This window comes from Trypanosoma conorhini (assembly GCF_003719485.1).
Source record: "Trypanosoma conorhini strain 025E chromosome Unknown Tco_14.4_contig_00582, whole genome shotgun sequence".
Lineage (NCBI taxonomy): Eukaryota > Euglenozoa > Kinetoplastea > Trypanosomatida > Trypanosomatidae > Trypanosoma > Trypanosoma conorhini.
In genome coordinates this window covers 1-11,742 of record NW_021704671.1, presented here as the reverse complement: position 1 = coordinate 11,742, position 11,742 = coordinate 1, and the positions used below count along the sequence as shown (strand labels likewise).

The 11,742-nt window shown below is 58.9% G+C and overlaps 6 protein-coding genes across 6 annotated transcripts, besides 8 other annotated features; 5 read left to right on the top strand and 1 right to left on the bottom strand.

Moving 5' to 3' along the window:
• Window positions 1–2: 2 nt before the first annotated feature.
• Tco025E_07491 (uncharacterized protein) lies at window positions 3–314 on the bottom strand (the record flags this gene model as incomplete). The annotated part of the gene is made up of 1 exon (XM_029374356.1): window positions 3–314. A coding segment is annotated over one exon (312 nt), but the record flags the coding sequence as incomplete, so codon positions are not given.
• Window positions 315–385: 71 nt separating this feature from the next.
• Window positions 386–427: a microsatellite.
• A 137-nt stretch (window positions 428–564) lies between these two features.
• Tco025E_07490 (exosome complex exonuclease RRP44) lies at window positions 565–3,459 on the top strand (the record flags this gene model as incomplete). Its single annotated transcript, XM_029374355.1, has 1 exon — window positions 565–3,459. One exon carries the CDS (start codon window positions 565–567, stop codon window positions 3,457–3,459), a length of 2,895 nt encoding a protein of 964 aa, XP_029225536.1.
• Window positions 3,460–3,469: 10 nt separating this feature from the next.
• Window positions 3,470–3,496: a sequence feature (A-rich).
• A 58-nt stretch (window positions 3,497–3,554) lies between these two features.
• Window positions 3,555–3,581: a microsatellite.
• A 207-nt stretch (window positions 3,582–3,788) lies between these two features.
• On the top strand, window positions 3,789–7,025 carry Tco025E_07489 (uncharacterized protein; the record flags this gene model as incomplete). Its single annotated transcript, XM_029374354.1, has 1 exon — window positions 3,789–7,025. One exon carries the CDS (start codon window positions 3,789–3,791, stop codon window positions 7,023–7,025), a length of 3,237 nt encoding a protein of 1,078 aa, XP_029225535.1.
• Window positions 7,026–7,036: 11 nt separating this feature from the next.
• Window positions 7,037–7,085: a sequence feature (GA-rich).
• Window positions 7,086–7,628: 543 nt separating this feature from the next.
• On the top strand, window positions 7,629–8,750 carry Tco025E_07488 (cystathionine beta-synthase,cysteine synthase,serine sulfhydrylase; the record flags this gene model as incomplete). Its single annotated transcript, XM_029374353.1, has 1 exon — window positions 7,629–8,750. One exon carries the CDS (start codon window positions 7,629–7,631, stop codon window positions 8,748–8,750), a length of 1,122 nt encoding a protein of 373 aa, XP_029225534.1.
• Window positions 8,751–8,795: 45 nt separating this feature from the next.
• Window positions 8,796–8,819: a microsatellite.
• A 305-nt stretch (window positions 8,820–9,124) lies between these two features.
• Window positions 9,125–9,164: a microsatellite.
• Window positions 9,165–9,307: 143 nt separating this feature from the next.
• Window positions 9,308–9,360: a sequence feature (A-rich).
• Window positions 9,361–9,458: 98 nt separating this feature from the next.
• Window positions 9,459–9,494: a microsatellite.
• A 105-nt stretch (window positions 9,495–9,599) lies between these two features.
• Window positions 9,600–10,478, top strand: Tco025E_07487 (ubiquitin activating enzyme; the record flags this gene model as incomplete). The annotated part of the gene is made up of 1 exon (XM_029374352.1): window positions 9,600–10,478. One exon carries the CDS (start codon window positions 9,600–9,602, stop codon window positions 10,476–10,478), a length of 879 nt encoding a protein of 292 aa, XP_029225533.1.
• A 219-nt stretch (window positions 10,479–10,697) lies between these two features.
• On the top strand, window positions 10,698–11,742 carry Tco025E_07486 (saccharopine dehydrogenase; the record flags this gene model as incomplete). The annotated part of the gene is made up of 1 exon (XM_029374351.1): window positions 10,698–11,742. A coding segment is annotated over one exon (1,045 nt), but the record flags the coding sequence as incomplete, so codon positions are not given.

The window sequence follows — 11,742 nt, the reverse complement described above, 5'->3', positions numbered from 1 at the left end:
AGCGATGGCGACCTCATCGCGCGGGCCATTGGCGATGGGCGTCGGCGGCCTGGCGGTGTCCACCGTCCCCGCCCCCGCCTCTTCCCCCACGCAGAGGAGCTGGTGGGCATCGACGACGTGGTCGCCGTCGCGGCGGGGTGGAATGACGTCTGCGGGCGTCTCACCGCGGAGGAGCTGGCGACCCTCGACGACTGCGTCGAGTACTGCGGCGCGATGCGAGCGGCGTGGGACCGGCGCTGGCGCGCGGCGGAGACGCAGACGCATTGAACCCCCGCACGCACACATGGCGTCGCCGCGGAGCACGCTGAAGGCATCGGCCCCCCAATTCGCTCCTTTTGCCCTCCGATGTTTTTTTGTCTCCTCCTCTCCTCCCCTTTTTCCTTTATCGCTCTCTCGCTCGCTCACTCATTCACTCACTCACTCACTCCTTCGCGCTTTACTTATTTCGCTTGCTCCTTTTCTGTCTTTTTTCTTTTCCTTCGCTCCCTTGTCGTCTCGCGCTCCACGGCTGAGAGAGAGGGAGTTGTGCACGCGCGCCGCAGTCTGCGTGCGGTCCAGCCAGCGATGTTCGCGAGGAAGCGGTCGGCGGTACACGAGGTGCGGGGGCATACGGCAAGGCGGGGTGGCGGCGGCGTCACACGCAGCGACATCGGGTGCGGCGTCGTTGGCTGCTCGCTCTGCGCGGCCGCCGTCTGCGGCGAGCGCGGGCCGTGTGTGGTGCCCACCGCGCCCATCATCATCCCCGACACCAACGTTGTCCTGCATAACATGAACGCCCTGGAGGACGCCCGGGTGCAGAACATCGTGTTCCTCTCGACCGTCGTGTCGGAGGTGCAGAACCGCAATAAGGCCATCTACGCGCGTCTGCAGCGACTCCTGCGGGAGGAGCGGAAGCAGTGCTACGCCTTCCCCAACGATCACCACGACCAAACGCACTGCATGATGGAGCGCGACGAAACCCCCAACGACTACAACGACCGCTGCATTCGCGTCGCAGCGCGGTGGTACGGGCGGCACGTCCTCCTCGCCTTTCCGGCCTCGCCGCCAAGCGTGGTGCTCGTCTCGCACGACAAACTGCTTCGGCAGGCCTTCACCACGGCCGCGGAGGAAGGCGCCACCCCGAACCTGTCCTGTGTCACGCTGCGACAGTTTCTGGAGCAGGCGGTGAGTACCGGGTCGGACCTGCTGGAGAAGATTCAGTGCGAGCAGCCGGCAGGGATGAAGGAGTCGCCCAAGGCGGGGGCGCTCTTTCAGCCACACGTGGCGGCCGCTGCATTGGAGGCAGGAATACACAACGGCGCCTACCTTCGCGGCAAACTGCGCGTGAGTGAGACGAATTGCTTTTTCGGGGAAATCCGCGGGCAGTGGGAGGGGCACAACTTCCCCCGCGTCCTACTGCCCGGCCGCGCCAACTTGAACCGTGCCATTCACGGCGACATTGTTGCCGTTGAGCTGCTGCCGATGTCGCTTTGGCGCGGCCCGAAGGATGCAAAGCCGCTTGAGGACGACGCCACAACGGAGGCGGCGGCGCTCGCGGCGGGTTACACGCCAGTGGGGAGGGTGGTTGGGATTACCAACATGGAGCGGCGGCCGTTCTGCGGTAGTATTGACGTGGAGGAGCTCAAACGTCTCACTGCGGCGCAGGCGACGGTGTCGGGTGCGGTCAGTGTGTTGTTTCAGCCAAAGGACAACCGCATTCCGCGCATCCGAATTTCCACGCGGCACCTGGAGGACCTGAAGGACAAGCGACTGAGCGTCATCATTGACGACTGGCCGGAGTACAACAGCTTCCCTGTGGGCCACTACGTCGAGGTGCTCGGGACCATTGGGGACAAGGACACCGAGGCCAAAGTCATTCTCCTCGAGAACGACGTCCCCCACTACGACTTCAGTGAGGCCGTGTATGACTGCCTGCCCAAGGGACAGTGGAGCGTCTCGACGGAGGAGCTGGGACGTCGACTGGACCTGCGGGACTTGTGCGTCGTCAGCGTGGACCCGCTCGGGTGCCGCGACATCGACGACGCGCTGCACTGCCGCGTCGTGAACGGCAACCACCTGGAGGTGGGAGTTCACATTGCGGACGTCACGCACTTTTTGCGGGAAGGCACAGCCATGGATGAGGAGGCGGCGAAGCGTAGCACCAGCGTCTACCTTGTTGACAGGCGAATCAACATGCTGCCGCAGCTCCTCACGGAAAACCTCTGCTCAATTGTCGCCGACGAGGACCGCTACGCCTTCTCAATCATGTGGGAGTTTGATGAGAATTACAACGTGGTCCGCGACTACTTTGGAAAGACGGTGATTCGCTCCCGCGCGGCACTCTACTACGGGGACGCGCAACGCATGATAGACGACGCCAACGACACAAGCGAGATCGCCGTTTCGCTGCGGCACCTGATGAACATCAGTCGCCATTTCAAGGCGAAGCGGGAGAAGGACGGCGCCCTGTTCCTCGCCTCACAGGAGTTTAAGTTTAAGGTGGACAACGACCACGTGAATCCCACGGACATGCAGGTGTACCAAACCTTCGAGGCGAACTCCATGATTGAGGAGTGGATGCTCTTCGCCAATGCGGCGGCGGCGCGGAAGGTGTATGCGAGCTACCCGCGCTGGACTCTCTTGCGCCGCCACCAGCGCCCCGCGGAAAACGCGTTTGACACCTTGAATGAGGCCCTGCAGCGAACAGTTGGCCTTCAGCTTGACGACACGACTTCCTTGACGCTAAACAACTCACTTAATGCCTGTATCGACCCAAACGACGCGTACTTTAACCGACTGATCCGCATCCTCGTCACACGCTGCCTGCGGCAGGCGCAGTACTTCTCCAGCAGCGAGGTTCCACAGGATGAGTTCTACCACTTTGGCCTCGCCATGCCAATCTACACCCACTTCACCTCCCCCATTCGCCGGTACGCGGACGTGGTTGTGCACCGGCAGCTGGCGGCGGCTCTCGGCATAATGCAGGTTAGTGAGATGCACACCGACTCGGTCAAGATGGAGGCCCTTGCGGGGAACATTAACTACCGCCACGAGCAGGCGCAACGGGCAGGGCGCGATTCTCAGAACCTCTTTACAGGTTTTTACCTGCGCAACTTTGCGGACCAGGCCATACCGGATGAAGACGGGTACGTCGTGAAACTCTCCGAGACTCACGTCTTTGTGCTGGTTCCAAAGTATGGTCAGGAGGGAAAGATTCCGAAGGAGCAACTCTTGCGTGTGCCAGACCTGCTTGAGCGGGTTCGGGTTGGCATTGAGGTGCGCCGGCAGGGCGATGTGCTGCGAACCACGCTGGCGTTTTCGCTGCTTGGTATGATGAAGGCGGGGGACGAGGAGAACGAAGGGAGCGACGTCTGCCCCGGGGCGAAGAACGAGGAGCCATCGGCAGCGGACGAGGTGGCGGGCGAGACGGAGCCGGTGCGGAAGAAGCCGCGGGTGATGAAGGGGGAGGCGAAGGAATAAAAGCCCGGCTTTGGTTTGTTTGTCTGTTTTTTTCTTTCTCCAACTCTCCACTCCACTTGGTTCGAGTGTAAGAGACATAAGACACAATGTCCACATGTTGTTGTTGTTGTTGTTGTTGTTGTCCTTCTTTTCCACCCCTCCGTCCATCCTCGCTGTTCGGTGGGTTGTGTGGAGGAAACTGGACGCACGCCGCTTCTTGTGACTTTCAAGGAACTTTTTTTTTTCGTTGTTGTTGTTGTTTGCTTTTTTGCTTTCGTCTTCTTCTGCTTTGCTCTCCGGATACGTGTGCGCGTCGCATCTCCTTCAGTGAATCTACTCGCTTCTTCCTAATGAATGGGAGGCTGCATCGCCTGCTCCGGCGGCTGGCGTCACCGCTGCTGGCCACGCGCCTGACAAAAGAGGAGCTGTGCCTGTCCATGGCCGCCGTGTCGCGGCTGCGGCTGCGCCAGGAGGAACTGCTGGGCCTCCCCCTTGACCCGATCGTAACGCGAACCCAGCGCGTCAGTCACCTGTGCAGCCCAACGGAACTTGGGATGCTCTCAGATGGCGCGGCCGCACTTTTCTGCAGCCGCGCCGACATGGCCGACACACTTGTCTGTGCGTTGTACACTGCGATGGGCAAGGGCGCCGCCGCGCGCCTCGACCACGTGACGGCTGTGGTTCGCTACGCAGCTACGCTGGGGTCGTACAGCAGTGAGACAGTGCCGGCCATCCTCATGTCGGCGCCAAGGCTGCTGCACAAGAAAGATTCCGCGAGTGCGCTACACTCCTTTTTGCGGCTTGCGCGGTCGCACCTCACCGAAGAGGACTTTGATTCACTGCTGGAGGAGCTGCGAACGAGGGCCGGCACGGAGCAGGTAAAGTGCATCCACGAGGCTCGTCAGCCGCCGCCGCCTGCTGAAAGTAAACCGCGAACCATAGTCGCAGAGAATGAGGATGATGTGGAGGATAGCGGTAAGACTGCCTGGACGTCGCCGCGTGCACGGAGCTGGATGTCGCAGCGGGTGCGAAAGGGTGAGGCATGGTCGCCGGGCGAAGTCGTGCAGGCCATGGAGTTTTACACCCACTTTGGCGTGCGGGATCCTGTTTTACAGAGCAAAATCGATGAAGCCGCGGTGTCGGTTATGCCTGCGGCGAGCAAGTTTGACATGGAGGGGATGCTGAAGGTCGTGGCGACGTCCTCTCATCTCTTTCCTCAGACGGCCGAACTCGTGCGACAGCATCGCTGTAAGTCCTCAGCGGTGCAGCAAAATGGGACCGACGGCGGCAGTGGTTCGGTGTCCTCAATGACGAGGAATTTCAGAACGACAGAGGCGTACGAGCGGCTGTTGGCGGGTCAACGCATACCGGAGGATTGGATGTTTGAGGTGATGCAGGAGCAGGGGGCCGCAGTCCCCATTGATGTGGCGGCGCAGGCTGCCTGCATCTTCGCCGAGAAGGGTGGGATACCAGAGGGAACTATTTTGCAGCTGTCCATGCAGTTGAAGGAGCTTTCCCCAGAGGGCGTGGCTGCATTCCTCAGAGTGATGCGGCGGGATTCATCAGGAGCTCTGCTGCTGCACGGTGTAGCTCTTATTTCCCATTTTGTCGAAAGAGGTATGCGGGAGGCCACTGTAGAGACGTTGCTGCGGATATGTACTGCGTGCTCACTGCCACTTCCGCGTGGGGTTGATGCGAAAGATAATTATGCATTTGCGGAGGCGCAAGGCCGGTTGGCGGAAGCCATCATTACACAACTCATCTCTGTGATGCAGGGACCCTGCACACTCCCGTTTCTCTGCAAGGTAGCGAATTCGACGTCCGCCATTGACGCAAATAACGAAATTGTTCACTTCGTCTGCTCAAGCGTGTGTGCCCAAACGCGTTGCCTCACGGTGCAGGAGGCATTAGACCTGCTGGATATGCTGCGCTGCCGCAACTATGTGCATGAGCCGCTCCTCGACAAGTTGGAACCGCTCTTTCGTGAACTTGTGCAGCTGGCGGTCTCCAAAATGGAGGCCGGTGAGGAGGTGCCAGAGGCTGAAACACGAAGCGTTGCCCGCTTCATCGCTTTACAGGCGCTCTTTGACGCCCCTGACTTTGAGGCGTCCGCGTCGTTGGTGCTGCACACGGTAGTGCAGCGCATGGATCACACCCCTGCCGAGATTCTTCCAGCTGCGGGTCTAATTGCTTTGAAGCAAAGACGAATAACCACTGCCCACACGATACTAGGTGGGATTGCAGGGAACGCGTCTACACTCTCCGAGGCGGCCCTTGGTGAGCTTGCACAACTGCTCTTTCTGCCTACACTGGGCTCACCAGGGAACGACCTCGTAGGTGAACTCGTTGCTGTGCTGGCGGCACGCCTGGCGCAGCAGCGGGATCTCCCACCCGACGTTGTGGGCTTGGCTGTCGCGGTACACTGGCAGTGCGGTGACGCCGGGGATGGCGTTCCGGCGAATGTCCTGGATCACCTGCTGGAGTGGATGGGGGCTCTCTCTGCGGCGGTGTATACCGCGTTGTGTGGCGCCGTGCACCTCTCGCGGGCCGGGGACGCGCTGGTCAACACCCTTATCGATGACTTTCCACGGCGGTTGGATCAACTCACCACGAGCGAGATTGCCAGTGTCGCATTTGGGCTTGGCGAGATCGACGGCGTGGGGCTGCGCCTCTCCCATCAGCTCATGGCAGAGAAGTGCTCGGACTACGTCGTCGACAACTCCCATGAGTTTTGGAGCGGAAACGACATTGCGCGTCTGCTGTACGGCTTTTCACGCATGCTGTGCACGAAGCGAAGCCTCTACAACGTGTTTGCCGCGCGCCTTGCGCTGCGGCCGGTACTGCTGCCGATGGACCAGCGGGCGATCACGCTCGTCGTTGCCGCCTTTGGCAGGTCCAAGTATCTGGACAAGGCGCTGTTTGACAAATTCTCGCGCCGTATGCTGGAGAACTCCGACGCGCTCGCAGCCCCGGACTTGATGCTTGCGATCCGGGGCTTTAGCCGCGTGATGCTGCTCAACCGACCGCTCTACAACGAGCTCGGCAGCAAGGCCGCGGAGAAGGCGGATGAATTTCCGCTTGACTCCAAGTGTGCCCTGCTTGCCTCCTTTGGGTCGCTGGGCATTGAACACGAGAAGCTGGCGAACCGGGCTCTTGAGGGCATCGTGGAGAATATGGCGCAGCTGGAGAGCGCCAACAAGGCTGTGGACGTCATCGCTTCTTTGTGGCAGATGCACCACGACGTCGAGGATGACGCGCGGGTGGCTCAGTTGGCGGGCTGGGTCGCAGAGCGGTCGGAGGAGCTCACGGGGGACGCCATTGGAAAACTCTGCGTTGTTCTCAGCGAGACAAACTGGCGCCATGTTCCGCTTCTGCAGGCCATGGCTGAGCAATCCGTGCGATTGCAGCTCCAGCAAGGCGTTTCCGCCGAGTGCTGCAGGGCGGTACTGGATACATTAGGCACCTTCATGATTCATCATCAGGGGGCGCGCGAGAGCCTCTCCGCCCTAGGGAGGAGTGTAAGTAAGGAACGCATACAGCTTTCAGAGGAGGAGGAACAGCAAATTCAACTCCTGCTGCGCCGCTAGCTCACCCAGCATCTCTTCACATTCTCTCCTCTCTCTCTCTCTCTCTCTCTGTCTCTTTCTATTTGTGTGTGCGGGTTCGTATTGATGGGGAATGCGTTTCCTACTATTAATTTCCGCTGCGGTGGGTGGGCTGGTGTAACACGTATACATGTGTCCGCATGTAGCTCCCCTGAACTCGGCTCTCCCTTTTTTGTTGTTGGTTCTTCTCTACGACTGCCGCCGGAGAAGGTTTGACCCCTTTGAGCTCTTCACCCCCTTTGCCCGCTCTGAGGGCACACACGCATACACACACGTGCGCCCCCAACACGGAGAAGCGGCGAGACTGCAAGGCTGTGGGGAAGAGTAAGGGACGAGGTGCGTGCTGGATGTGAGGGAGTCGGCGTCTCTAGGAGGGTTTTCACCCTTTCCGCTCCTTACGCGTCAGCAGCAGGGGCACCACAGCTGCGTTTGGAAAGAAACGAAAGGGATTGTGGGTGTGGCAAACACCACCACTACCACAACCACAAATTGACTGTCTTTATCCCTTGCTCTTTTTTCTCTGTCGTCTTTGTTGTTTTTGTGCCGCCATTAGGTATCCTCAGTATAAGCGAAGACACCCACGCCATGGCTGAAGCCCACTCAACCCAAAACAAGGAGAAGGGGATTCCCGACTGGCGAACATGCATTCTTGACTCCGTCCTCGACGCCGTCGGAAGCACCCCATGTATCCGGCTGAATCGTGTGCCGCAGAAGCACGGTGTGACGTGCGAGGTTGTTGCGAAGTGTGAGTTCCTCAACCCATGTGGCAGCGTCAAGGACCGCATTGCCCGGCAAATGGTTCTGGACGCCGAAGCAAGTGGTCGCCTGCGCCCCAACCAGTCCATTGTCGAGGCGACAAGCGGCAACACCGGTATCGGGCTTAGCATGGTGGCGGCGGTGAAGGGGTATCACATGGTCATCACCATGCCAAAAAAGATGTCGCACGAAAAAGAGGTGGTGATTCACTCTCTGGGGGCAGAGGTGATTCGAACGGAGACGGCACTGCCATGGGATCACCCAGAGAGCCTCATTGGCGTCGCGCGCCGCCTGGAGAAGGAGAAGGGCTACGTGTTGCTGGACCAGTACAAGAACCCATCCAATCCGAAGGCGCACTACGAAGGCACAGCCGAAGAGATTTACAACCAGTGCGGCGGAAAGCTCGACATGGTGGTTATCGCCGCCGGAACTGGCGGCACCGTGGCCGGGGTGTCAAAGCGCCTGAAGGAACTCTTGCCCAACATTATTGTGGTCGGCGTCGACCCGTACGGGAGCATTTTGGCCGATCCTTCCGCCCCAGCCTCGCCAACGCCGTACCTCGTTGAGGGCATTGGGTACGACTTTGTGCCGGATGTCTGTGAGCGGCAGTACGTTGACCGCTGGGTGAAGTCCGGCGACAAGGAGAGCTTTGCGCTGGCCTCGGAGCTCCACCGCGATGAGGCCCTCCTCGTCGGGGGAAGCAGCGGGTCCGCCATGTGGGGGGTTCTCCAGGCCGCGAAGGAGCTTCGTCCGGACCAGCGCTGCGTGGTGGTGTTCCCCGACGGCATCCGCAACTACATGACGAAGTTCCCGGACAGAAATTGGATGATTGAACAGGGCCTGCAGGAGGGCGAGATAACACGCCCAACGTATGAGTCGCTTCAGGCTCAGCTAGAAGCAGCAAAGAAAAAGTTGTCGGTGTATGAAGCAAAATACAACTCCAGTGTGTAGGATGGCGAGGGAGAGATGTGGTACTATAATCAAGGGATGCAAGCGAAAAAAAAAAAGGAAGAAAAAAAAGAGCAACCGCATGTGCACACTCTCAGTCTTGGCAACAGTGATATGCCAGTGTCACAATCCCAGACAATGCAGCGGCTTGCAAAGGAAGGGGGAATTGTTTTGGCTATCGTATGGGTGAAACAACAACAAGGACAGGGAAGCCGTGTGCTGGGCAGCGATAAAATGATGAGGGTTGATTCACGAAGAGGGTTTTTTTTGACGGGTTGATGTAGCGGGAAAGGAATCAAAGAAGAAAAAAAATGTGGATGGGGGTCAAGGGTGACTGCTGCACACACGCGCTAGAAAAGACATACTTTAAAAGGTGAATATAAATTTATAGCTACATACATATATAAATAAATATATGAAGGGAAAGTAGGGTCTGTTGGTTTTTACGGCAGCATGGGGCCTGGTTTTTCGTTGATGGACAGAAAGAAAATCGAGTGCTTTGATCCCGGTAAGGAGAACGTACAGATGAAAAAAAAACCATGAAAGCCTTCAAGTAGAGGTTATTTTTTATTGGGTTTTTATTTTTATTTGTTTTTGTTGTTCTTGTTTTAGTGGTCTTCGCTTGAATTCTTTTCAAAGGCAGACAGACGAAACAAACGCATTCCATGCAGTGCATTTTCTTTCGCCTACTTGTTTGCAACTTCCTGTCGATGCGCGCGCGCTTGCGTGTGTGCGTGTGTGTGCGTGTAGGGGGTGGGGGCGCCGAGGAGTGTTCATTTGGCGCGTCGGTCGAAGTCACCTGCCTTGCTTCTGGCTTTGCTTCTTTTTGCATTTGTGGTTGCGGCAAGCGAGATGAACAGCGAGGAACGGATTCGGTACGACCGCCAGGTGCGGTTGTGGGGCAAAGCCACGCAGCAGCAGCTTCAGCAGACGGCGGTGCGCGTGTGCGGGGTGACGGCTGCCGTGGCGGAGGTGGCCAAGAATTTGGTCCTTGCGGGGGTGCGCTCCGTAGCCGTGGAGGACGCGGGTGCCGTGGACGCCGGCGACCTCACGGCCAACTTCCTCCTCCAGGGCCACGCCCTCGGCGAGGCGCGGGGTCAGGCGTGCGTGGGGCGGCTCCAGGCGCTGAACCCGTACGTTGCCGTTGACTTGACGACGGAGGCGGCGGGGGCCTCGACGCGCGGCACCGCCTTTGCGGTTGCCCTCATCTGCGTCCGAAACCTTGACGACGCCATGCTAGACGTTTGCCACCAGCGCGGCACGGGGATCGATTTGGTGGTGCTTGTGGCGGGGCTTGGCGAGCTGACGATGGGCATGTTTTTGTCAAAGCGACAGTCGCTCTCGTACGAAGAGCAGTTAAAGATGTTGCTTGCGACAAATGTCTCCCTCAGACCTGCGCCCTTTCAGCGGGCGTTGCTGCGGATGAGAATGACGGAATGCCCTGAGGAGCTGTCGTTCTTTGCGCGGCTTACCTTCGCGAGGGACATCGTCGCCCGATACAACTTGTCACAACTCACGAGAGAAGACGTCGAGCAAGCAGCTAGTTTTCCGCTACGTGACCAGATGGGTACCGCGATTGAGGCGACTGTTGCGGGCGGCATCCTCGCACAACTCATTATTCGAGAGGTAAGTTGCATGAAAGATGGACCGGGGGACGAAATCTACAGCTGGGTTCTCTGTGACAGCAGCAAAGGCATAGATGTCCAGGTTGGACACTTGCACGGCCCCTAGTCGCCCGTCACTTCCATGGGCATCCTTCCCGTGGCGCCCTCTGCCAACTTTTATTCTTACTGCTCTTATATCTCCCTATGTTTTCATGGGCTTAAGCGGTCCTCCTGTGTTTAAGCGCGCAACATTCATTTCGCAATTGTCTTTCTTGCTGACCTTGTTGCTTTGCCCTGGTTGATGGGCTCGGATACAGTATACTAAAATTTTGTTACCAAGAAGCAAATGTCAAGGAAATTCTCACTGGTCGTTCTTGGGGCCACAGGCTACACTGGGAAACTGGTCTGTGAGTACCTTGCACGGCTTGGCCCGGGCAAAGTGGGACCCTGGGCGATTGCGGGCCGCAGTAAAGAGAAGCTGGATGCACTAAAGAAGGAGCTTGGCCTGGACGTCGCCGTGCTTTCTGCGGACATTGCCAGCCCCAGCTCCCTTGACAAGGTCTGCGCCGGCACCACTGTGCTCATTTCGTGCGCCGGACCCTTTACACGGATTGGGATGCCCGTCGTGGAGGCCTGTGTACGCTGCCGAACGCACTACGTGGACTCGACGGGTGAGCATAATTTTGTCCGTCAGGTCATTGAACGGTTCCACGAGGAGGCGAAGAAACAGGGTGTTGCGCTGGTGTCCTGTTGCGCCTTTGACAGCGTTCCTGGGGACCTGGGCAACTACGCTGTGCGTCAAGGCCTTGGGGCACAAGTGGAGGAAGTAAAGGCGTTTTACCAGTTGTCGAGCCCCGGGTTGTCGGGCGGTACGGCACGCTCTATCTTTGCGGTCCATGAGGCCTGCGACCCAGCAGACAGGGACCCCTACAGCCTGCTCCCGAAGGATGCTCCGCGACCCCCCACAGCGCCCACGCGGAGAGGGGTGTGGTACGACGTCTCAGAGAGGAAACTGACGGGGCCGTTTGTGATGGCCGCCACCAACGAACGCGTGGTGCGTCGCACAAATGCCTTGCTTGGCTACGGCGGCACCTACGTGGAGGCGCAGGAGGGAACGATGGGAACCGTTGTCGGCGCAACTATTGCGGGGTATCTGACGGCGGCGGTGCTTGCTGTCCCCTTCCTCCGTCGCTACATCGCGGAGCACTGGCTGCCACCGGCGGGAACAGGCCCCACACAGTCGCAGAGGGAACTGTCGTGGTACAAGTGCGTCTTTGTCGCCGTCGATAAGTCCGGGAAGGTGCTGCGGCGCGTCATCCTCTCCGACACGCGCGACGGGTACACGGCAAGCGGCCTGTACATTGCGGAAGCGGCTCTCAGTGCGCTGCAGC